Genomic DNA, 25,993 nt, shown 5'->3' on the forward strand with positions numbered 1-25,993 from the left:
GTTTTTTTTCGGCTAAAAACGCCTTACTATGCATGGTCTTTTTTTTTTTTTTTTTTGCTAAAAACGCCTTACTATACATGGTTGTTTATTTGGGCTGAAAACGCCTTACTATACATGGTCGTTTTTTTCGTCTAAAAACGCCTTACTATACATGGTTGTTTATTTCGGCTGAAAACGCCTTACTATACATGGTCGTTTTTTTCGTCTAAAAACGCCTTACTATACATGGTCGTTTTTTTCGTCTAAAAACGCCTTACTATACATGGTCGTTTTTTTCGTCTAAAAACGCCTTACTATACATGGTCGTTTTTTCGTCTAAAAACGCCTTACTATACATGGTCGTTTTTGTCCTGCTAAAAACGCTTGACTATACATACATGACTTTTTGGGCTAAAATGCCTTACTTTTCGGCTCAAAACGGCTTACTATACATGGTCGTTTTTTTCGGCTAAAAATGCCTTACTATACATGGTCGTTTTTTCTCACCCAAACGCCTTACTATACATGGTCGTTTTTTTTCGGTTAAAAAGGCCTTACTATACATGGTCGTTTTTTGTGCTAAAAATGCCTTACTATACATGGTTGTTTATTTCGTCTAAAAACGCCTTACTATACATGGTCGTTTTTTTCGTCTAAAAACGCCTTACTATACATGGTTGTTTATTTCGGCTGAAAACGCCTTACTATACCTGGTCGTTTTTTTCGGCTAAAAATGCCTTACTATACATGGTTGTTTTTTTCGTCTAAAAACGCCTTACTATACATGGTCGTTTTTTTCGTCTAAAAACGCCTTACTATACATGGTTGTTTATTTCGGCTGAAAACGCCTTACTATACATGGTCGTTTTTTTCGTCTAAAAACGCCTTACTATACCTGGTCGTTTTTTTCGTCTAAAAACGCCTTACTATACATGGTTGTTTATTTCGGCTGAAAACGCCTTACTATACCTGGTCGTTTTTTTCGGCTAAAAATGCCTTACTATACATGGTTGTTTTTTTCGTCTAAAAACGCCTTACTATACATGGTCCTTTTTTTCGTCTAAAAACGCCTTACTATACATGGTCGTTTTTTTCGTCTAAAAACGCCTTACTATACATGGTCGTTTTTTTTGTCTAAAAACGCCTTACTATACATGGTCGTTTTTTCGTCTAAAAACGCCTTACTATACATGGTTGTTTTTTTCGTCTAAAAACGCCTTACTATACATGGTTGTTTTTTTCCCGCTCCAAACGCCTTACTATACATGGTCGTTTTTTCGGCTAAAAACGCCTTACTATACATGGTGGGTTTTTTTTCGGCTAAAAACGCCTTACTATGCATGGTCTTTTTTTTTTTTTTTTTTTGCTAAAAACGCCTTACTATACATGGTTGTTTATTTGGGCTGAAAACGCCTTACTATACATGGTCGTTTTTTTCGTCTAAAAACGCCTTACTATACATGGTTGTTTATTTCGGCTGAAAACGCCTTACTATACATGGTCGTTTTTTTCGTCTAAAAACGCCTTACTATACATGGTCGTTTTTTTCGTCTAAAAACGCCTTACTATACATGGTCGTTTTTTTCGTCTAAAAACGCCTTACTATACATGGTCGTTTTTTCGTCTAAAAACGCCTTACTATACATGGTCGTTTTTGTCCTGCTAAAAACGCTTGACTATACATACATGACTTTTTGGGCTAAAATGCCTTACTTTTCGGCTCAAAACGGCTTACTATACATGGTCGTTTTTTTCGGCTAAAAATGCCTTACTATACATGGTCGTTTTTTCTCACCCAAACGCCTTACTATACATGGTCGTTTTTTTTCGGTTAAAAAGGCCTTACTATACATGGTCGTTTTTTGTGCTAAAAATGCCTTACTATACATGGTTGTTTATTTCGTCTAAAAACGCCTTACTATACATGGTCGTTTTTTTCGTCTAAAAACGCCTTACTATACATGGTTGTTTATTTCGGCTGAAAACGCCTTACTATACCTGGTCGTTTTTTTCGGCTAAAAATGCCTTACTATACATGGTTGTTTTTTTCGTCTAAAAACGCCTTACTATACATGGTCGTTTTTTTCGTCTAAAAACGCCTTACTATACATGGTTGTTTATTTCGGCTGAAAACGCCTTACTATACATGGTCGTTTTTTTCGTCTAAAAACGCCTTACTATACCTGGTCGTTTTTTTCGTCTAAAAACGCCTTACTATACATGGTTGTTTATTTCGGCTGAAAACGCCTTACTATACCTGGTCGTTTTTTTCGGCTAAAAATGCCTTACTATACATGGTTGTTTTTTTCGTCTAAAAACGCCTTACTATACATGGTCGTTTTTTTCGTCTAAAAACGCCTTACTATACATGGTCGTTTTTTTCGTCTAAAAACGCCTTACTATACATGGTCGTTTTTTTTGTCTAAAAACGCCTTACTATACATGGTCGTTTTTTCGTCTAAAAACGCCTTACTATACATGGTTGTTTTTTTCGTCTAAAAACGCCTTACTATACATGGTTGTTTTTTTCCCGCTCCAAACGCCTTACTATACATGGTCGTTTTTTCGGCTAAAAACGCCTTACTATACATGGTGGGTTTTTTTTCGGCTAAAAACGCCTTACTATGCATGGTCTTTTTTTTTTTTTTTTTTGCTAAAAACGCCTTACTATACATGGTTGTTTATTTGGGCTGAAAACGCCTTACTATACATGGTCGTTTTTTTCGTCTAAAAACGCCTTACTATACATGGTTGTTTATTTCGGCTGAAAACGCCTTACTATACATGGTCGTTTTTTTCGTCTAAAAACGCCTTACTATACATGGTCGTTTTTTTCGTCTAAAAACGCCTTACTATACATGGTCGTTTTTTTCGTCTAAAAACGCCTTACTATACATGGTCGTTTTTTTCGTCTAAAAACGCCTTACTATACATGGTCGTTTTTTTCGTCTAAAAACGCCTTACTATACATGGTCGTTTTTTCGGCTAAAAACGCCTTACTATACATGGTGGTTTTTTTTCGGGTAAAAACGCCTTACTATGCATGGTCTTTTTTTTTTTTTTTTTTTTTTTTGCTAAAAACGCCTTACTATACATGGTTGTTTATTTCGGCTCAAAACGCCTTACTATACATGGTCGTTTTTTTTCGGCTAAAAATGCCTTACTATACATGGTTGTTTTTTCTCACTCAAACGCCTTACTATACATGGTGGTTTTTTTTTTCCGGTTAAAAATGCCTTACTATACATGGTAGTTTTTTGTGCTAAAAATGCCTTACTATACATGGTCGTTTTTTTCGTCTAAAAACGCCTTACTATACATGGTTGTTTATTTCGGCTGAAAACGCCTTACTATACATGGTCGTTTTTTTCGTCTAAAAACGCCTTACTATACATGGTTGTTTATTTCGGCTGAAAACGCCTTACGATACATGGTCGTTTTTTTCGGCTAAAAATGCCTTACTATACATGGTCGTTTTTTTCGGCTAAAAATGCCTTACTATACATGGTCGTTTTTTCTCACCCAAACGCCTTACTATACATGGTCGTTTTTTTCGTCTAAAAACGCCTTACTATACATGGTCGTTTTTTTCGTCTAAAAACGCCTTACTATACATGGTTGTTTATTTCGGCTGAAAACGCCTTACTATACCTGGTCGTTTTTTTCGGCTAAAAATGCCTTACTATACATGGTTGTTTTTTTCGGCTGAAAACGCCTTACTATACATGGTCGTTTTTTTCGTCTAAAAACGCCTTACTATACATGGTCGTTTTTTCGTCTAAAAACGCCTTACTATACATGGTTGTTTTTTTCCCGCTCCAAACGCCTTACTATACATGGTCGTTTTTTCGGCTAAAAACGCCTTACTATACATGGTGGTTTTTTTTCGGCTAAAAACGCCTTACTATGCATGGTCTTTTTTTTTTTTTTTTTTTTGCTAAAAACGCCTTACTATACATGGTTGTTTATTTCGGCTCAAAACGCCTTACTATACATGGTCTTTTTTTTTCGGCTAAAAATGCCTTACTATACATGGTCGTTTTTTCTCACTCAAACGCCTTACTATACATGGTCGTTTTTTTTTTTCCGGTTAAAAATGCCTTACTATACATGGTAGTTTTTTGTGCTAAAAACGCCTTACTATACATGGTTGTTTATTTTGGCTGAAAACGCCTTACTATACATGGTCGTTTTTTTTCGGCTAAAAATGCCTTACTATACATGGTCGTTTTTTTCGGCTAAAAATGCCTTACTATACATGGTCGTTTTTTCTCACCCAAACGCCTTAGTATACATGGTCGTTTTTTTTTTCGGTTAAAAACGCCTTACTATACATGGTCGTTTTTTGTGCTAAAAATGCCTTACTATACATGGTTGTTTATTTCGTCTAAAAACGCCTTACTATACATGGTCGTTTTTTTCGTCTAAAAACGCCTTACTATACATGGTTGTTTATTTCGGCTGAAAACGCCTTACTATACCTGGTCGTTTTTTTCGGCTAAAAATGCCTTACTATACATGGTTGTTTTTTTCGTCTAAAAACGCCTTACTATACATGGTCGTTGTTTTCGTCTAAAAACGCCTTACTATACATGGTTGTTTATTTCGGCTGAAAACGCCTTACTATACATGGTCGTTTTTTTCGTCTAAAAACGCCTTACTATACCTGGTCGTTTTTTTCGTCTAAAAACGCCTTACTATACATGGTTGTTTATTTCGGCTGAAAACGCTTTACTATACATGGTCATTTTTTTCGGCTAAAAACGCCTTACTATACATGGTCGTTTTTTCGTCTAAAAACGCCTTACTATACATGGTTGTTTATTTCGGCTCAAAACGCCTTACTATACATGGTCGTTTTTTTTCGGCTAAAAATGCCTTACTATACATGGTCGTTTTTTCTCACTCAAACGCCTTACTATACATGGTTGTTTTTTTCCCGCTCCAAACGCCTTACTATACATGGTCGTTTTTTCGGCTAAAAACGCCTTACTATACATGGTCATTTTTTTCGGCTAAAAACGCCTTACTATACATGGTCGTTTTTTTCGTCTAAAAACGCCTTACTATACATGGTTGTTTATTTCGGCTGAAAACTCCTTACTATACATGGTCGTTTTTTTCGGCTAAAAATGCCTTACTATACATGGTTGTTTTTTTCCCGCTCCAAACGCCTTACTATACCTGGTCGTTTTTTTCGGCTAAAAATGCCTTACTATACATGGTTGTTTTTTTCGTCTAAAAACGCCTTACTATACATGGTCGTTGTTTTCGTCTAAAAACGCCTTACTATACATGGTTGTTTATTTCGGCTGAAAACGCCTTACTATACATGGTCGTTTTTTTCGTCTAAAAACGCCTTACTATACCTGGTCGTTTTTTTCGTCTAAAAACGCCTTACTATACATGGTTGTTTATTTCGGCTGAAAACGCTTTACTATACATGGTCATTTTTTTCGGCTAAAAACGCCTTACTATACATGGTCGTTTTTTTCGTCTAAAAACGCCTTACTATACATGGTTGTTTATTTCGGCTCAAAACGCCTTACTATACATGGTCGTTTTTTTTCGGCTAAAAATGCCTTACTATACATGGTCGTTTTTTCTCACTCAAACGCCTTACTATACATGGTTGTTTTTTTCCCGCTCCAAACGCCTTACTATACATGGTCGTTTTTTCGGCTAAAAACGCCTTACTATACATGGTCATTTTTTTCGGCTAAAAACGCCTTACTATACATGGTCGTTTTTTTCGTCTAAAAACGCCTTACTATACATGGTTGTTTATTTCGGCTGAAAACTCCTTACTATACATGGTCGTTTTTTTCGGCTAAAAATGCCTTACTATACATGGTTGTTTTTTTCCCGCTCCAAACGCCTTACTATACATGGTCGTTTTTTCGGCTAAAAACGCCTTACTATACATGGTGGGTTTTTTTTTTTGGTTAAAAACGCCTTACTATGCATGGTCTTTTTTTTCGGCTAAAAACGCCTTACTATACATGGTCGTTTTTTCGTCTAAAAACGCCTTACTATACATGGTCGTTTTTTTCGGCTGAAAACGCCTTACATGGTCATTTTTTTCCGCTAAAAACGCCTTACTATACATGGTCGTTTTTACGTCTAAAAACGCCTTACTATACATGGTCGTTTTTTCGTCTAAAAACGTCTTACCATACATTGTAATTTTTTTTTGTGTAAAAACGCCTTACTATACATGGTTGTTTTTTTTTCGGCTGAAAACGACTTACATGGTCATTTTTTTCGGCTAAAAATGCCTTACTATACATGGTCATTTTTTTCGGCTGAAAACGCCTTACATGGTCATTTTTTTCGGCTAAAAACGGCTTACTATACATGGTCGTTTTTTTCGGCTAAAAACGCCTTACTATACATGGTCGTTTTTTCGTCTGAAAACGCCTTACTGTACATGGCCGTTTTTTCGTCTAAAAACGCCTTACTGTACATGGTCGTTTTTTCGGCTAAAAACGCGTACTATACATGGTGGGTTTTTTCGGTCTTTTTTTTTTTTTGCTAAAAACGCCTTACTATACTTGGTCGTTTTTTTTCGGCTAAAAACTCCTTACTCTAGATGGTCGTTTTTGTTGTGATAAAAACGCCTTACTATACATGGTCGTTTTTTTCGTCTAAAAACGCCTTACTATACATGGTTGTTTATTTCGGCTGAAAACGCCTTACTATACATGGTCGTTTTTTTCGGCTAAAAATGCCTTACTATACATGGTCGTTTTTTTTCGTCTGAAAACGCCTTACTATACATTGTCGTTTTTTTCGGCTGAAAACGACTTACATGGTCATTTTTTTCGGCTAAAAATGCCTTACTATTCGTGGTCGTTTTTTTCGGCTGAAAACGCCTTCCTATACATGGGGAATGGGGAAGTTTGCTAAGAGCTTAAGTGGAGATGCTGGGGCTTGAACCCAGGACTGCAACCAAGCTGAGCATGCACTCTACCACTGAGCTAAATCCGTGGTCCAGGATAAAAAAAAGATCCTAACTATACACGGTCGTTTTTTCAGCTAAAAACGCCTTACTATACATGGTTGTTTTTTTTTTTTTTTAATCATAATAAAAATAAGAAAGTCCTTTAGCATCCATCAATGGGGAAGTTTGCAAACAGCTTTAGTGGAGATGCTGGGGCTTGAACCCAGGACTGCAACCATGCTGAGCATGCACTTTACCACTGAGCTAAATCCGTGGCACTGGATAAAAAATGACTTAATCTACATGGTTGTTTTTTAAACATCCATTTTTTAAACATTTTTTGTTTTTTAAACATCCTAACTCTGTATGGCGGTTTTTTCGAGCATGGTCGTTTTTTGGGTGAAAAACGCCTTACTATACATGGTGTTTTTTTTCCGTCCAAAAACGCCTTACTATACATGGTCGTTTTTTGGGTGAAAAACGCCTTACAATACATGGTGTTTTTTTTCCGTCCAAAAACGCCTTACTATACATGGTCGTTTTTTTCGCCTAAAAACGGCTTACTATACATGGTCGTTTTTTTTCCGGCCAAAAACGCCTTACTATACATGGTCGTTTTTCGGTTAAAAAACGCCTTACTATACATGCTCGTTTTTTTCAACTGAAAAACGCCTCACTTTAACATGGTTGTTTTTTTTCGGCTCAAAACGGCTTACTATACATGCTCGTTTTTTTCAAGCTAAAAACACCTTATATACATGGTCAGTATTTTTCAAGCTAAAACGCCTTACTATTCATGGTTGTTTTTTTAAGGCTAAAAATGCCTTACTATACATGCTTGTTTTTTTCGGGCTAAAAACGCCTTACTATATACATGGTGGATTTTTTTCAAGCTAAAAACGCCTTACTCTAAATGGTCGGGTTTTTTTCGGCCTAAAAACGGCTTACTATACATGGTCGTTTTTCCGGCTAAAAACGCCTTGCTATACATGGTGTTTTTTTTTTTTTTAGCTAAAAACACCTTACTATATATGGTCGTTTTTTTCAGCTAAAAACGCCTTACGCCATGGTTGTTTTTTTCTGCTAAAAATGGCTTACTAAACATGCTCGTTTTTTTCAAGCTAAAAATGCCTTACTATACATGGTCATTATTTTTCAAGCTAAAAATGCCTTACTATACATGCTTGTTTTTTTCGGGCTAAAAACGCCTTACTATATACATGGTGGATTTTTTTCAAGCTAAAAACGCCTTACTCTAAATGGTCGGGTTTTTTTCGGCCTAAAAACGGCTTACTATACATGGTCGTTTTTCCGGCTAAAAACGCCTTGCTATACATGGTGTTTTTTTTTTTTTTTTAGCTAAAAACACCTTACTATATATGGTCGTTTTTTTCAGCTAAAAACGCCTTACGCCATGGTTGTTTTTTTCTGCTAAAAATGGCTTACTAAACATGCTCGTTTTTTTCAAGCTAAAAATGCCTTACTATACATGGTCATTATTTTTCAAGCTAAAAATGGCTTACTAAACATGCTCGTTTTTTTCAAGCTAAAAATGCCTTACTATACATGGTCATTATTTTTCAAGCTAAAAATGGCTTACTATACATGCTCGCTTTTTTCGGGCTAAAAACGCCCGTTTTTTTTCAAGCTGAAAACGCCTTACTATCCATGGTCGTTTTTTTTTTTTTTTTTTTTTTTAAGATAGAAACGCCTTACTATACATGGTGTTTTTTTTTTTTTTTTTAGCTCAAAACACCTTACTATATATGGTAGTTTTTTTTCGGCTAAAAACGCCTTACTATACATGGTGGGTTTTTTTCAAGCTAAAAATACTTTACTATACATGGTTGTTTTTTTTTCAAGCTAAAAACGCCTTACTATACATGCTCACTTTTTTCGGGCTAAAAACCGCCGTCCTATCCATGGTTGTTTTTTTCACGCCAAAAGCCGCTTTTTTTCGGGCTAAAAATGCCTTACTACACTATATTATATGGCCCTAAATGTTGCAAAACAGAAGGGGCAACAGACTGCTGATGTTAGGGATGGCTAATTAAGCGATCTGCCCATGCGTCACCGCTGCCCCCTTCCCACCCATTTCTCTCTCTCTCTTTTTTTTGAAAAAAAAAAATATGTAAACTCCATGACAGGCAACCGATTATGGAAATGATATTACATTGCCTTCTTTTATGGTTGCATCACATTGCATTTCTTCTCCCTCTGCGTGTCACCCGAGTCTCGCTTATCTGTGGGCCCGATCAATAAAGATAGCGCGGGAAAGGGAACTTTATCGCAAAGACTTTAAGATGTTACACATCTCGACACTTGAGGATATTCAAGATTTTAAAGCGCCGCGACCACGGCAAGGGGGGATGAACATGGACATCCCTGATTGGCTCTGAGAGCTCCGCAGTGTACGTTCGCCTCTTCAATCTGATGACATTTCATCCTACAGGAATGTATTTATTCATTTATTTTTTTGGGTGGTGGGGGTGTGCAAGGGCAAAAACCTAAAAGGTTTTAGTCTTATTCAGTTGTTTAAAGGACAACCGACACCTCCGGACAAGTTGCGTTTATAATTTGTAAAATCACTTCAAATGACTTCTACTGAGCGCATTTTACAAGGATTCTACCGCATATAGCTATATTTTACATTTTAAGACTCACACAGAATAGTCATGAAATCTTGTTTTCAAGTTGATGACGAATCCTGACGTGACGTCGCGGAGGGAACGCCCCTGACCAAGAAAGCGACACACAATGCATTTTGGGTACTTTTTTTCGTCTGAAAACAATGTGTTGATCGCAAAATTAGAAGGAAAAGTACATAAATTACGACATGGTGAATCGTTGTGTGTCACAGGCAATTGTGGTAACACGCATAAAGAAGGTGTTAAGTTTCCACAAACTCCCAGCAGACAAATCAGCCCATTTCCAAAGGAGCTTGTGCGCCATCTTGTGCATTTTCTGGGCGCTATATTGGAGTCCAGACGGCTCGAATTGCTACGGAAGGACTTCTTTAATCGATTGCAAATAATTTATGCTTTCCTCTTCAGAACTATTTGAATCATATTCATAATTGGATGAGTAACAAGAAAGCATATTCTCCAAATCTGAAGTTGTTTTGTTTCTAGAGCAAGGCAAGACGTCCTGGCGTAACGTCACGAACAAGGGGGCGGGACCTTTTGAAACTCGCCATTTCTGGGGTCATTTTGAAGTAGTTTTGGGACACTTTAACTCATTTTTATTGGTGTTTTGCATTTGACTAAAACTATCAGCCTGCGGGTATTTTAGATGCTATAAAACATTTTTCTGATGTCAGTTAGGAAAAAAAAATGGTGTCGGTTGTCCTTTAAATTTTATGATGGCTTTCGTTTTTTTTAAAATCACTTTTTTTTTCCGCCCTATCAGATGTTTTCGGACTATAAGACGCATGTTCAATGAATGGCTGTTTTCGTCTTTAGGGCGCACCGCGTTAAAAGAATATGAATAGAGGATATACTCATGGCTGCGGTCGCATTATGAATCCATCGATTGGAGCTAAAGGGAATACAACACAATACAACTTTACTTCAAATAGGCAGACACACATAAACACACACACAGTGAGTAAAAAGTGTGTGTATCAAAGTGAAATTAAAATACACACCAAAAAAATCATTTTGGGTGAATTTGTGAGGACCTCTCTGAAAGTTTAACAGATGCATATATAGACCCTCAATAGTCAAAACTATTCTCAGTACGTATGGTATAAAATGTTAGTGTTCCTCACAAGACTAGTCACACAAACACACACACACACACAGACGGGCTGAGAGTTGATTGACACACTGCTCCATGGGAATTAATACACTTTCACATGAAGTATAATTACGTTTTATATGAAGCATATTGCAGCGCTATTGGGTTGAAGTCATTTAGGTTAAGATGTGCATTCCCCAAGTCGGGAATGCACATCCAAACGCTCCTTGAAAATCTACCAAATACGGTGCTTTTGGTACTTTTGTGTGTGTATGTGTGTGTGTGTGTGTGTGTTGCGAGATTGATGGACTTGTAGTCTATGTGGTGTGACATTTCAAAGGGTGTTGCGTCGCGTTGCGTTGGCCGCGACGGAGGAAGGCGAGGGGGACAAGGGCCCCTTCGCCGCCACTGTCACATTGATGAAGGACGGATTGGCCGTGCTCTGATGTGAGCGCTTCATCACTGTGATGTATGGACCAGTTTGTGTGTACGTTCGTGTGTGTGTGTGTGTGTGTGTGTCTGCTGGAATGTTTTTCTTCTGTTAAGTGGCTTCTTTTTAAAGATGTTCTTTTAGGACATGGGTGTCAAACAAATTTTTTGCCATGGTCCACATTGTAGCTATGGTTTCCTCTCGGGGGATGTTATGAATTTGGGGAAGCCATTAGAATGTTTCATCCCCCTCCTCATATTACATGCAGAGCGGGCAACAAATTAATGAATAACGAATTTTCAATTTTGAAGTGAAAAATAATAACAACACGTTTGATTTCAAAGTGCCTTTCAAAACTCTCAAGGTCACTTTACAGTCACAGGATCAGTTTTTTTTTCTGTTGGTGAGCAGCGGCAGCCACATGCGCCAGCGTTCACTCAACCGGGAATAACTCAAATAGATAGAAAGTTAGCTAATAGATAAGTAATAGCTAGCTAATAGAGAGCAAATAGATAGATGGCGATATAGATAGGCAATAGATAGCAACATGAGGCACCGTTCACTAAACTCGGAATAACTCAAATAGATAGAAAGTTAGCTAGCTAGCTAACTATTTTTTTAACTTTATGTTACTTCCGAGTTGAGTGAACGCGGGTGCGTGTAGCTACCGCTGCTACCAAAAAAAAATATCCTGACTGTAAAGTGTCCTTGAGAGTTTTGAAAGGTGCTTATAAATGAAATTTATTATTATTATTATTATTATTATTATTATTATTATTATTGTAACTAATAGATAGCTAGCTAGCTAGTTATATAGCAAATAGATAGCTAGCCAGGTAGCCATCTAGCTAGTTATATAGTGAATAGATAGCAAATAGATAGCTAGCTAGGTAGCCAGCTAGATAAATAGCTAGGTAGCTAGCTAATAGATAACTAATAGCTAGCTAGATAGATAGCAAATAGATAGCAAATGGATAACAAGATAGATAGATAGATAGATAGATAGATAGATAGATAGATAGATAGATAGATAGATAGATAGATAGATAGATAGATAGATAGATAGATAGATAGATAGATAGATAGATAGATAGATAACACGAGCCAGCGTTCACTCAATTCGGTGTAACTCAAACAGATAGAAAGTTAGCTAGCTAGCCAACAGATAACTAATAGATAGCTAGATAGCTAGTTAGATAGCTAATATACAGCAAATAGATAGCTAGCCAGGTAGCCATCTGGCTAGTTAAATAGCGAATAGATAGCAAATAGATAGCAAATAGATAACTAGCTATAGGTAATAGATAGCAACATGAGCCAGCGTTCACTCAACTCGGTATAATTCAAATAGATAGAAAGTTAGCTAGCTAGCTAATAGATACAGTAATAATAATAATAATAATAATAATAATAATAATAATAATAATACATTTCATTTATAAACGCCTTTCAAAACTCTCAAGGACACTTTACAGTCACAAAATATGGAAGTAACAATGTTAAAAAAAAAATAAACTAAATAACAAATATGACAACACGAAGATACAAAGCGGGCGCGTGGGCGGCGGTGCAATTGAGAATGACAATATATGTTAAGAATGTGTTTGTATAACGATTTACTCTAAGGATTATTATTATTATTATTATTATTTATAGTTGGGTGGAGGGCCTTCTCACCAACAGTACACATTTGATTTTGCGTCATGGCACAAAATCTTTATACTGTTGGAAAATCTGTTTTCGCCGCTTTTATGCCATGAAAACACATTTGGGAGTTCGCCAGATGCGTCTGGCGTCATGTTCCGAAAGTCCTAACTTGTCGCTTTCCTGTCAAGACACGCGAAACACTTTGTTCCAGATGGCACTACCTCCCCCCCCCCCACCCCTCCCCTAACCCTCCATGGGCAAGGTGTGGCTATATCCCTTGTTCTGGGTGGGGTGGGGTCCTTTGACTGTAATCAGATGACAAGCATATTGTCTGGCGGCTAAAATCCGGATTGCTTTGGTAACCTTCCTCGTAGCCCGTGGGAAAAACGTTTTGGAAAGGTTTCCCCTTACACCGAAATGTACTGTGTGTGTCTCGGGCTCCTTCGGGGCCCGATTTAGGCCCACTGTGATTATATTTGATGACCTAAGAAAACCGGACCACGTCAGCCTCGGAGTGCAGAGGTGCAAGTCGTCGATTCTGGGACACTAGGGGGGTTTTCTCTGGGTACTCCAGTTTCCTCCTGCATTCAAATAACTTGCGTGGCAGATTAATGGAGTGCTCTAGATTGTTCTGTAGGTTTGATTGCAAGGACTATTGGTTGTTGGTCTATTTGTGCTTGTGATTTTTTTTGGCAACCGGTTCAGGGTGTACCTGCCCACAGCATGTAATAAAATGTAACAGAAAAAGTAATATCAATTCATTCATAAATTTATTCGGGAATTGAAAATATGACGTTGAACGCCATTCGCAAATTTGTTTCCCAAGTTTGTTTTTTCTTGCTTGGGTGCCGATTTAGTGCTGCATGGCCGCTGGTAATGCTTATTTTATTCCACAAGGGGCAGCATTTCCCCCCCCTTTTTTCCATGCTAGTACTTTGTTCCAGCATCAGCTGTTGTTCAAGCGCTATATAAACCAATATGTATGTATTGCATTGTATTTTGGACAGCTGCCCTCATTTCATGCTAATATAACTCCAGACCCATATCATTTAGAAATTAACTTTTTTTCTGATGAAATAAAAGAGTAAGGTTTCTTACGCTGCAATGAATGTAGGCCTAAAACTCAATATTCTGTGGGTCCTGGAATTCGAGTGACAATGACAAAAACCCTGACATTTTTGCACGTCTGACTTAATCTGAATGACAATTAGGTTTTTGTTTTTCATGAGATTTTGAAAAATTATATGGTACATTATTTCTTTTTTCAGTTTGACATCTATGATGTCATCTATGATGTTATATTCTTTTGGAAATATTTGATATGTTTTATTGAGATTTTGGATTCCGCCATGATAGCGTTTAACCAAATAATCAAAATTGGAGAAGGAATTTTGACATTGATAAACTAAACTAATGGGAAAAAAATGGAAAAAAATAAATAACTGTTTTTTAATCAATAGGGAAAAAAATATTATAATAATATATAATATAATATAATATAATATATAATATAAGAAGAACAATAATAATAATAATAATAATAATAATAATAATAAGAAGAAGAAGAAGAAGAAGAAGAAGAAGAAGAAGAAGAAGAAGAAGAAGAAGAAAAATAATGATAATAACAATAATAATAATAATAAGAAGAAGAAGAAGATGAATAGTAAGAATAGTAAGAATAGTAATAAGAATAGTAATAATAAGAACAAGAATAAGAAGGAAAAAGAAGAACAACAACAAGAAGAAGAAGAAGAACAAGAAGAACAAGAACAAGAAGAAGAAGAAGAAGAAGAAGAACAAGAAGAAGAACAAGAACAAGAAGAATAAGAAGAATAGTAATAAGAATAGTAATAATAAGAATAAGAAGAACAACAAGAAGAAGAAGAAGAACAATAATAATAATAATAATAATAATAACAATAATAATAATAATAAGAAGAAGAAGAATAAGAAGAAGAATAAGAAGAATAAGAATAAAAAGAATAAGAATAATAATAATAATAAGAAGAAGAAGAAGAAGAAGAAGAAGAAGAAGAAAAATAATGATAATAACAATAATAATAATAAGAAGAAGAAGATGAATAGTAAGAATAGTAAGAATAGTAATAAGAATAGTAATAATAAGAACAAGAATAAGAAGGAAAAAGAAGAACAACAACAAGAAGAAGAAGAAGAACAACAAGAACAAGAAGAAGAAGAAGAAGAACAAGAAGAAGAACAAGAACAAGAAGAATAAGAAGAATAGTAATAAGAATAGTAATAATAAGAATAAGAAGAACAACAAGAAGAAGAAGAAGAACAATAATAATAATAATAATAATAATAATAACAATAATAATAATAATAATAAGAAGAAGAATAAGAAGAAGAATAAGAAGAATAAGAATAAAAAGAATAAGAATAAGAAGAAGAATAAAAATAAGAAGAAGAAGAAGAAAGAAAAAATAATAATAATAATAATAAGAAGAAGAAGAAAAATAATAATAATAATAATAATAATAAGAAGAAGAAGAAGAAGAAGAAGAACAATAATATAATAATAATAATAATAATAATAATAATAATAATAATAATAACAATAATAATAATAAGAAGAAGAAGAAGAAGAAGAAGAAGAAGAAGAAGAAGAATAAGAAGAATAAAAAGAATAAGAATAAGAAGAAGAAGAATAAAAATAAGAAGAAGAAGAAGAAGAAAGAAAATAATAATAATAATAATAATAAGAAGAAGAAGAAGAAGAAGAAGAAGAAGAAGAAGAAAAATAATAATAATAATAATAATAATAATAATAATAATAATAAGAAGAAGAAGAAGAAGAAGAAGAAGAAGAAGAAGAAGAAGAAGAATAGTAATAATAAGAATAAGAAGAAGAAGAACAACAACAACAAGAACAAGAACAAGAAGAAGAAGAAGAAGAAGAAAATGACCCTATGTTTTTAACTCCCTAAATTTGAAGATACAGTAAAGTCTCGTTATATCGATATTCAAGGGAGTCCGAAAAAATATCGATATAACCGTGACTATCGATATATCCGACCCTGTTTGCATGTAATTTTCTCCGTGCGTGCATAGAAATAGTATCGATATAACCGGGACTATCGATATATCCGATATCGATATAACGAGACTTTACTGTATTTAATTTTTGTTGGACAGCTGCAATATTTCGATTGTAAGAGGAAGTTAAAAAAAAAAAGGAATAGGCAAACCCCGAGCGGGCGAATGTCTGCCGCAGGTAATGAGAGCCCTGGATGCAACGCGACTTTGATCAATCGGGCCTCTCGGCCTGAGTGGCTTTCAGCGTGAATTTTCTCCAAGCTCGCCTCATCTACAAAGAACGAGTCACTTTCAAAAGCGTCCTCCTATTACCAATTGCGCCGGCGTCGTCCCGTAATCACGCTGGCTGGTAAACAGAGTAGAGGAAATGTTGTGTTAGTTGATGCCGCCAATTAATTATATTGCAAGTCATTTAAAAATCTATAAAAGAAGTATAAACCGGTTGAGGCTGTTTGAGAAATTGTAAGTATGGTATTAAAAAATGCAATACGTGTATTTCAATGGCCTTCGGCGTTGTTATATTGGAGCCCCTTTTAAAAAAAAAACGGAGCTCTGTCTTAAAAAGGAGTAAAGTGTAAATTATGCATATCATTCCTCCACTGCACCAACCAACCAGCACCACTCCCCCCACCCCGTTCCTCATCCAGCCCTTTGCCACATTATTTTTTTTGTTTTTTTTTTCCGTTTGCAGGAAACATGGCCGCAGCGCAAGCGTGCTTTGTCCCAATTGTTCCGTTCTCCTTCCGTGGAGGTGGTGGAGAAGCAAAGGTGGTGGAGGTGTCAGGGAGAGGCTCTCTTTGGGTGCCGGAAAAGGCGCAAGGAGCATGTGTCTGTGTGTGTGCGCAGCGTGATATTTTGCTCTGCGGGCAGCACAACTGGAAAACGACTCCCCCTGTCCCGCAAATATGCTTCTGTGAGTACTTGCAAATGGATTTCATGGACGAGTCTGTGCCGGGCAAAATAAATGTCATAATCTAGGGGTTTCGTTCATACATTTTTGCCTGAATTTTGCACTGTAATTCCACTTTCAACCAGTAGATGGCAGAATGCTTATTTGAGACAGTGTCAATTTGAAAGAAAAAGAAGAAGAAACCAGTATTTCAGAACATCTTCCTTTTTGTTGAAACAAAGTGAATGTTATCTGCCGTAATTCTGATTTTTAATCTCTCAAATAGTGACAATGATAACCCACCCATCCATTTGATCGCTTATTGATCAAATGACAGCAGTGACACTTAAAACTCGATTACAATAAGGGCCCTGTTTGAAGTACAACAACCAGCCACTCAGACGTCAAAGAACAGTTGACCATTGATTCGAGAGAATCTGTAAAATCTCTTTCCACAGCTATTTAAAAAGATAATAAATAAATAAATCTCGGGCAAGTCGTCAAAACAAAAGGTGGGGAAAAAAATGAGAAAAAAATGAACCTTTTAACTCATCCACTGCCATTCCCGAATTTATTCAGGAATTGAAAAGCATGACGTGGAGCGTCATTCCTGAATTTGTTTGGGTTTTTCTTGGGGGTGGGGGCATAAAGTGCTATTCAGACCCCTGGCAATGTTTTACCCTTCCACCAGGGGGCAGCATTTGCCTTTTGTCCATGTTAGGGCGTCGTTACAACTTCAGCTGTTAAAGGACAACCGACGTCTCCGGACAAGTTGTGTCCATAACTTGTAAAATGGCTTCAAATGACTTCTCCTGAGCATATTTAAAAAAGATTCCACCGCATATAGCTATATTTTACGTTTTAAGACTCGCGGTGAATATTCAGGAAGTGACGATTCCGTACGTGACATCACTAAAGGAACGCCCCCTGACCGAAAAAAAGACACATTGTAGCAGTCCTTCCATCACGTCAATGTATTTTGCTGTATTGTTTGGTCTGAAAACCTTGTGTTGCATATTCTCCGAATCTGAAGCCATTGTTTTGATTCACTAGCAATGCAAGACGTCTTGGTGTGACGTCACAAACTGGGGGCGGGACTTTCTGAAAATGCCCAATTGGCAGCTCAATTTTTTGCAGATTTTGGATACTTTAAGTCATTTTTATTGGTGTTTTGCATTTGAATAAAAATATCATACTGCGTGTTTTGGGTATTTTAGATGCTATAAAACAGGGGTGTCAAAAGTCATTTTTTGCCGCGGGCCACATTGTAGTTATGGTTTCCTCTCGAGGACCGTTATGAATTTGGGGAACCCATTAGAATGTTTAAATCCCTTCAAATATTACATATAGAGCACACAGCAAATAATAATAAATAATAATAATAAAGGCAAATCCAATCCAATCCAATCCAATCCAAATTAATGAATAACTCGTTTTCAAATCTGAAGTCAAGAATAATGACTTTTATTGTGGTTGACATCCAAAAATATGACATTTTGGCTCAGAATTTAGCAATCATCATGGAATTTAACAAGTTTGATTTGCTTTCGCGGGCCGAAAAAAATGATGTGGCGGGCCGGATTTGGCCCGCGGGCCTTGACTTTGACACCTGTGCTATAAAACATTCTTCTGATGTCAGTTAAGAAACAAAAAAGTGACGTCGGTTGTCCTTTAAAGCGCTATATAAATGAATATATATGTATTGTATTTTCTACATTCATCCCCATTTCAAGCTAAAATAACTCCAAACCCATATAATTTAGGATTTTTTTTTCTGATAAAAGAAGAGAGTCAAAGGTTCTTCTGTGGGTCCTGCAGTTTGAGTGAAAATGACAGAAACCCTGGCACTTGAGTGGACACATATTTACAAATCATCTGGCAGTGAATGAGTCAAAGATTAAAAAGAAAATGATAATGATTTTGACCATAATCCACTCCAGAAACCTGTTCCAAAAACAAATTTGGCCAAACACCGAAACATTTCCCATTATATTCAATGTACAGTAAAGTCTCGTTATATCGATATCGGATATATCGATAGTCCCGTTATATCGATACTATTTCTATGCACGCACGGAGAAAATTACATGCAAACAGGGTCGGATATATCGACAGTCCTGGTTATATCGATATTTTTCGGACTCCCTTGAATATCGATATAACGAGACTTTACTGTATTATTATTATTGAACAATACAAACACGCCTGCTCAGAATGTAACGCTACACGAGGATAATGTGTCGGTCACAATGAGACGCGACACGAGGAAGTGACGGATAAGGAAGAGAAGGAAAGTCCAGTGGTGCATTCAGGTGCGCTCAGTTTAATGGAGAACCCATTTTTGGTAGTAAACCAAGGCATAAAAAAACTGAAATTTTGGGTTGAAAATCAAAATGGTGAAGAACCAAGATGTTTGAAAACCGACGTTTGACTGTATTTTGACTACCGGAAGCTCGTTCCTTACCTGCACAGAGTTCAGCCTGCAATAGCCGTTGAGGGGGAAGCGGATGACGTGGGTGGGGTCCTGGTTCCACCCGGCATTGACCGAGTTGCACATAACATCTCCCGTCTCGGGGAAGATCTCCTCGATGAGGACCTTCTCGCCGCTCAGGGCGATTCTCTCGCCCAGGTCGGGCGTGACGCGCACCACCAAGCAGTCGCAGGGTTGCGCCATGCGCCGTTGCTCACGCTCTTGCTTCCAGCGCTCCAGTTCTTTGATCATGGGCGTCAGCTGGTAGTAGCGCGCCTCCTCGTAAAGCAGCTGGAAGTCCTGTCGAGGTAAGGGAGGGGCTACTTTATTAGGTATACGCACACAAAATCTGCTATTTGATACAAATCGGTTTCAAGCAGCATGTCGCAAAGGAACAAATATGTATCTGTAGATTTTATCTAAAGCATGGAAGAAAAACTTCAACCCCCCCCCCCCAGGAAAAAAAAAAATATAGTGATACATTGGCTTATGAACTGAATTGGTTCCCAGAAAGAGTGTGTAAGGCGAAAAGTGTGTATCCCAAAAATCAATTTCCCATAGGAAACCATTAAAATGAGAATAGCCGTTCCCAGGTCCCCATAAAACATAATTTTCTACTTTCTTTTTTTTCTAAGCCTTAAAACTACACAAAATATACCTTATTTTATGTATAACATGTGCTATGGTATTATAATTAAAGAATTTACCTTTGTGATGGTGTGATCTTCTTTTACCATTTTGAGGATCCCTTGTAGATGCTTTCTCTGCGATAATTTTATCTTGTTCGTCATCAATTGTGTTCTGTTTAGCTGGGTTGATAGCTTTGTGCATCAAGTGTACAGATGGCTTGTGCGGGTTGTTTGTGGAGCCTGATTGATAGGATATTTTAATCTTGCAGTCTACTATCAAAGTTGAAACTCTCTCACTGTCTGCCTTTCTCTTTAATGTTTAAACCACCTCCCCTCACTGTTGCGTTCTTGACCAATCACGTGGCTTTGACCGAAGACTGGGGACGGGGAATTGAGGACAAAAAAAGTTGGCAGACATTTTCTTATTAGGAGAACGGGCTCGTTCGCGAACGACAAATCACTCATTGTGGCAGCTCCGTGTGTATCCCGAAAAATAGTTTGGATGCCAAGGTAAAATTTTCATAAATATAACGTGCGTAAACTGAAAAGTTTGTAAGCCAAGGGGTTCGTAAACCGAGGTATCACTGTAATATAGATATATTTTTTGTTTTGTTGATTAGTTATTTTTTATCATTCATTTTCATTTGTTTTTCTGAACTTTGTGAATTCCCACCATCTTTATCGACAATTAAAAAAAACATTTTTGTTAGCTAGCGGACTAGCCATGTATATTATCTTCCGCCAATTCATCCGTTCATCTCAAACAAAGAAAAACACTTTACGGTCACTATTTTGATTTATCAGAGGGAACCATAAATGTGATTTATAAGCCAAAAAAAACAAACAAAAAACATGTCCAGAATGAATAAGAAATAAGCAGGTGGCAGCTCTCATGCTTAGCATCACCACGTTAGCCTTTAGCATGTTTCAAACTCCATCAAGGCCATCACTCCGCATCACGCACGCAGACATCTTTTGCAGCAGATTGCCTCCCCCTACACCCCCAAACCCCCCCGGCGGGTAGCGCTCGCCAGGGGCGCTTTGCCCCATCGCATTTGCCTCTAATTTCCCACAAGAGCAGATGGCGCCATCATTCAGCGAGAAGAGAAGAGATGCGTATTTTATTTTTTTTTTAACATTGAAAGCAGATGGAAGGTGTAGAGGAGGCGATGTGTGCGCATGCGAACGTGAGGGCAATCATCAGACAGGGGATGGGGCACGTTTTAATATATGCTCGATGGATGGTAATGAGGTTAATCTATCCTATTACGAGCACATTTTAATCAGGTTAAACCGAAATCCTGCTGCTAAACAATCAGCGATTAATACACGTGTGTTCGGATTAGCGGCGAGGAAGATTGACAGCTTCATTGACTGCTTTGAACGTTAACGATGAATGGACGCTCCTTAACTGCTAGCAAGCTATGTTGCTAGTCAAATAAAAAAACAATCACAAATGACGTCTCATTTATGGGTGAGTCGTTGTAAATTTTGGTTAGTTTTTTTTGTTCATGTAACTTGTTGATTTTTGATAAACAGGTTAGTGGTACACGAAAATGTCCCGAGGTGTGATTGTGAGAGCAAATTGTCGATGTGGGATAAGTTCCAGCATGCCCGCGACCCTCGTGAGGATAGCGAATTAGAAAACAACTGTTTTCTGCTCTTGGATTTAATCTCAGGTAAAATGTTAACTTGCTTGAAAGAATGCTTTTTTGAAAGAAAAAAAAGCATTCTTTCATGTAAATTAAATCACAAAATCAGAATCAGAATCAGAATCATCTTTATTGCCAAGTATGTAGGACACACAAGGAATTTGTTTCCGGTAGAAATGAGATTTCATTTGCAGGAACAAATACTTTTTTAATGAGAAAAAACATTCCTTCATGTAAATTAAATCACATTTGATTCCTTATTAAATCCAAGAAATTGTAGTTTTACTACTTTTTTTCTGAAGCAACAAAAATTGCATTTTTTTTCTTCAAGAAAGGGGGTTTATTGACATTTTATTCCTGATTTAATCTAATAAATTTTAGTTTTACTACCTTTTTTACTGAAACAACACCAATTGCCAGTTTTCTTAAAGAAAGGGGTTTTATTTGAAGATTTTTTTTTTTTTTATGGGGGTGGGTCTAGGGCAGGGGTGGGCAAACTTTTTGACTCGCAGGCCACAATGGGTTCTAAAATTTGACAGAGGGGCCGGGCGAGGAGCATTTGGGACGAAAACTAGTATTTAGTGCAAAAAATGCAATGTAAATATTTGTTGGAATAATCACAAGAATTGCTTTGCATTATTCCATGGTGATTAGCTAGTTTTCTGTATCAATAAAGGAAAAATGTATTTTTTTTTTATGTTTTCGTAATGCTCGTAAAAGTTACTTTTGAATGTAAGAATAAAAACATGTCATTGTCATGATCTGGTTAGCGACCAACGGGGTGCGCTGTCGGCCCCGCCTACACCTGCACAGGTGCTGGTCATCCCGATCAGATTGGCGACCAGCGGGTAGCGACGTCAGCCCTGCCTGCAGCCTCGCAGGTGCTGGTCGTTTAATCGTTGACACTTAAAAGGACACCTGGCACGACCATCCGGTGCCGATTCATTGTTTGTTTGCTGCTTGTTTGCTGCATGCATCGTGTACGTGTTTGTTTAACCTTGGCGGACTTTGACACTTGGTTTTCTTTTGCTACTTTGTATTCTTTCCATTCAGATCATTTTGATGTTTTACATTTTGTTCCTGCTGACTTTATTTTAATACAATTTGTCAAACAACCTCCTGCTCCCTCCTGCCTGCTTTTTGGGATCCGAACCCGCCATCACCACCTCGCAAACCGTGACAGTCATATGGATAAAAGTCTGGTCTTTGAAGTTGAAAGTTGAAAAAAGGCACCCACTCAATTGAGGTATTTCATGACGATTATACCAAATTAGGCCCATTATCAAATTTTCTTTATTATTGGAAATGAATAAAAAAAAATGAAGCTACTAGTATGTTATTATATCCACCCATGACCATAAAAACTGAGCAGATTTTTTTTCTTACTAGAAAATAATTCAAGTAGTAAAGGGTTAAATGTAGTGTGTGCAAACCTCATAGGACAGTAAGAACACTAGACCCTAATTTATTAGCTGCCTTTCAAGCGTGAAAAATAGCCCTTATCAGTTAATGGTTTTGTCTCAAGGAATATGCAAGATATGGCATTTACATACTATTTCGCGGATACCTGGAATATGGGGCTGGCAACTTTATGGCTGGGCAGGCAACTTTTCAGAGTTGTCTGCACTTTTTGTCATGAGTTTCAGACATTGTTTTTACGATAATTTGGACAAGTTCGGCGGGCCGGATTAAAAAGCCTAATGGGCCGTATGTGGCCTGCGGGCCGTAGTTTGCCCAAGTCTGGTCTAGGGTTTCACAACAAAAATTGTTTGCAATGATAATGTTGCTTTTTTATATTTTTTTAAATTAAAAACACATTTTTACTTTTTTTTTAAGACCGATTTTTTTAGCCCCGAAAAGATTGAACATTGCCATTGAAATGTTGAACAATAAATACAATAACTTGGACAGATTAAAAATCTAAGTAGAACAGACTCGGGCTCTGTTCACAAAATTTGCATTTTAGCAACATATTGAGCCTCAAGACTGATTGAACTCGTGCATTTTTTTTTCACATATCATTCAAGATTTACAGTGTCCAAATTAGTCTCAGTCTTGAGCTTTGTCTCATGGAATATATATTTTTTGCATTCAACGTGGCCTTAATATTCCTTGATTGGACTTTTATTTGTAAATGGCACCGAAAATCCCAAACCAAGCAAAACATCCCAAAATGGTTTACATCACCAGTTGTCTTTTTGCAATTGACAAAAAAATTCCCCTAAAGACGTTAAGCCTTTGGGCAGCTTTTTGTTTCATCTCTGAAGCCAGTGGATGGATAGATGTGTTATTTTTTTTTTCTAACAAGGGTTCTATCTGCGAGGCATTTTAGTCATCCCCTTCTACCAGCACAAAACAACAGACTCATCTGTAGCGCCAACATGAGGATGAGGAGAAAAAGACGGCGCCCGGCAGCAGCTTCGTCTCAGCTGCCGCCAGCTCTAACAGACAACTTCATTCCCGAAAAGAAAAAAAAAAAAAAAAAAAAAAACGGGTCCTTGGACAGACAGCCTTTTTGAGCTTCAGAATAATGGCCGAACCGATTGGCCACCGGCAAGGCGACATCTCAGAGGGAGGATGATGATAAAAATATTCTCTCTTGCAGGAGAACAGATAGAGCGGCCATGTGTTTTTGGACAAATTATGAGACACGCGAGTGGATTTGAACGTCGTAAATTGTTGGTGTCATTTTAACATGTGTCAAAAACAAAAAAAACTGAGTGGAACTTTTTTTTGTCCCTCCTACCATTTGTGAATTGTTTGGTGATAGATGGAAATTAGAGATAGTCTCTCTGAGTAGAAATCATTTGGTTTTGCAGGAGCAACATGTTCTAGGGCAAAATATTTTGTCGATTTGTACCCTATCAAATTGCCTGAGCAAAACAGTAAATAGTAGGATATCGGACAAAAAATATATACCGTATATAATTTTGGTGAGGTTCCGAATAATGTTATGCATGGGTAAAATAATAATAATAATTGATTCTATTTGTTCATCATTCGCCACAAAAAAATAAGAGGACAAAATTAAAATACAGTGATACCTCGGTTTACGAACTCCTTGGCTTCCGAACTTTTCTGTAAACATTCTAATGGGTTCCCCAAATTCATAACGGCCCTCGAGGTTAATTTTATGAACATCTTACCTTGGCATACAAACTATTTTTCGGGATACACACAGAGCTGCCACAATGAGTGATGTGTCGTTCGCGAACGAGTTATCCTAACAAGAAAATTGCAGCCGGCTTGTTTTGGTCCTCTATTCCCCGCCCCCAGTCTTCGGTTAAAGCCACATGATTGGTCAAGAACGCAGCAGTAAAAGGAGGTGGTTTAAACATTAAAGAGACAGGCAGACGACAGAGAGAGTGACAAAATGGATAGAAAACAGTGAAATTTGGACTCGTTTCAACTTTGATAGTTCAAAGGCAGAGTGTAGACTGCAAGGTTAAAATTCCCATGAATCAGGCTCCTCAAATAACACGCACTAGCCATCAGTTCAATTTGAAATGAAAAGACAAGCAAGGGAACCAGCTATGAATGATGTTTCTATTGTGTCTGCTTGCTGTTGCGATACCACAATTTCCAACCCAGAGCTCCTTGAGACACTTTATGAAAAGCTATCCATTCCATCAAGCTATCAATGATCATCACAAAGGTAAATAAAACCATTTTATTATACAGTACAGTTTATTTCTTTAATTATAATACCATAGTACATTTATTATACATAAAATAAGGTATATTTTGTGTCGTTTTAAGGCTGAGAAAATTAGAAAGTAGAAAATTTTGTTTTATGGTGACCTGGGAACGGATTATTCTCATTTTCATGGTTTCCTATGGGAAATTAATTTTTGGGATACACACTTTTCGCCTTGCACATTATCACTGTATATAATTTTGGTGAGGTTCCGGATAATGTTATGCACGGGTAAAATAATAATAATAGATTCTATTTGTTCATCATTCGCCACAAAAAAATAAGAGGACAAAATTAAAATAGCCTGATTAATTGTCTAGTAGTGTGCTCAATGCTAACAGTGATTCTTACTCGCCCATGGAAAAAAAGAGAAAAATAAAAATAAAACATAAAAGATTCATTAAAGGCTTTCAAGATTTACATTTACAAAGTTGAAAACCGCTTGACCATGAGGGCCAAAACAATATGAATGATGTCATTGATTAAATCAATTTCAGCTTGATTGTTATCACCTTATAGCACAGGTGTCAAAGTCAAGGCCCGCGGGCCAAATCCGGCCCGCCACATCATTTTTTACGGCCCGCGAAAGCAAATCAAACTTGTTAAATTCCATGATGATTGCTAAAATCTGAGCCAAAATTTCATATTTTTGGATGTCAACCACAATAAAAGTCATTATTCTTGACTTCAGATTTGAAAACGAGTTATTCATTAATTTGCTGTGTGCTCTATATGTAATATTTGAAGGGATTTAAACATTCTAATGGGTTCCCCAAATTCATAACGGCCCTCGAGAGGAAACCATAACTACAATGTGGCCCGCGGCAAAAAATGACTTTGACACCCCTGCCTTATAGTAAAT

At 36.9% G+C, this 25,993-nt stretch overlaps 1 protein-coding gene across 3 annotated transcripts in view; it reads right to left on the bottom strand.

Annotated features, from left to right (window-relative positions):
- Positions 1–25,993, bottom strand: part of kctd15b (potassium channel tetramerization domain containing 15b) — a 45,031-nt gene that overhangs the window by 4,204 nt on the left and 14,834 nt on the right. For all 3 annotated transcript variants that reach the window (XM_088993045.1, XM_088993044.1, XM_088993043.1), the window contains one exon: positions 19,148–19,453. In XM_088993045.1, the coding sequence (XP_088849171.1) occupies positions 19,148–19,453 (306 nt within the window). The remainder of the gene's footprint in view (positions 1–19,147; positions 19,454–25,993) is intronic.

Source organism: Hippocampus bargibanti, linkage group LG03 (genome assembly GCF_051943395.1).
Source record: "Hippocampus bargibanti isolate YZ-2025 linkage group LG03, ASM5194339v1, whole genome shotgun sequence".
NCBI lineage: Eukaryota > Metazoa > Chordata > Actinopteri > Syngnathiformes > Syngnathidae > Hippocampus > Hippocampus bargibanti.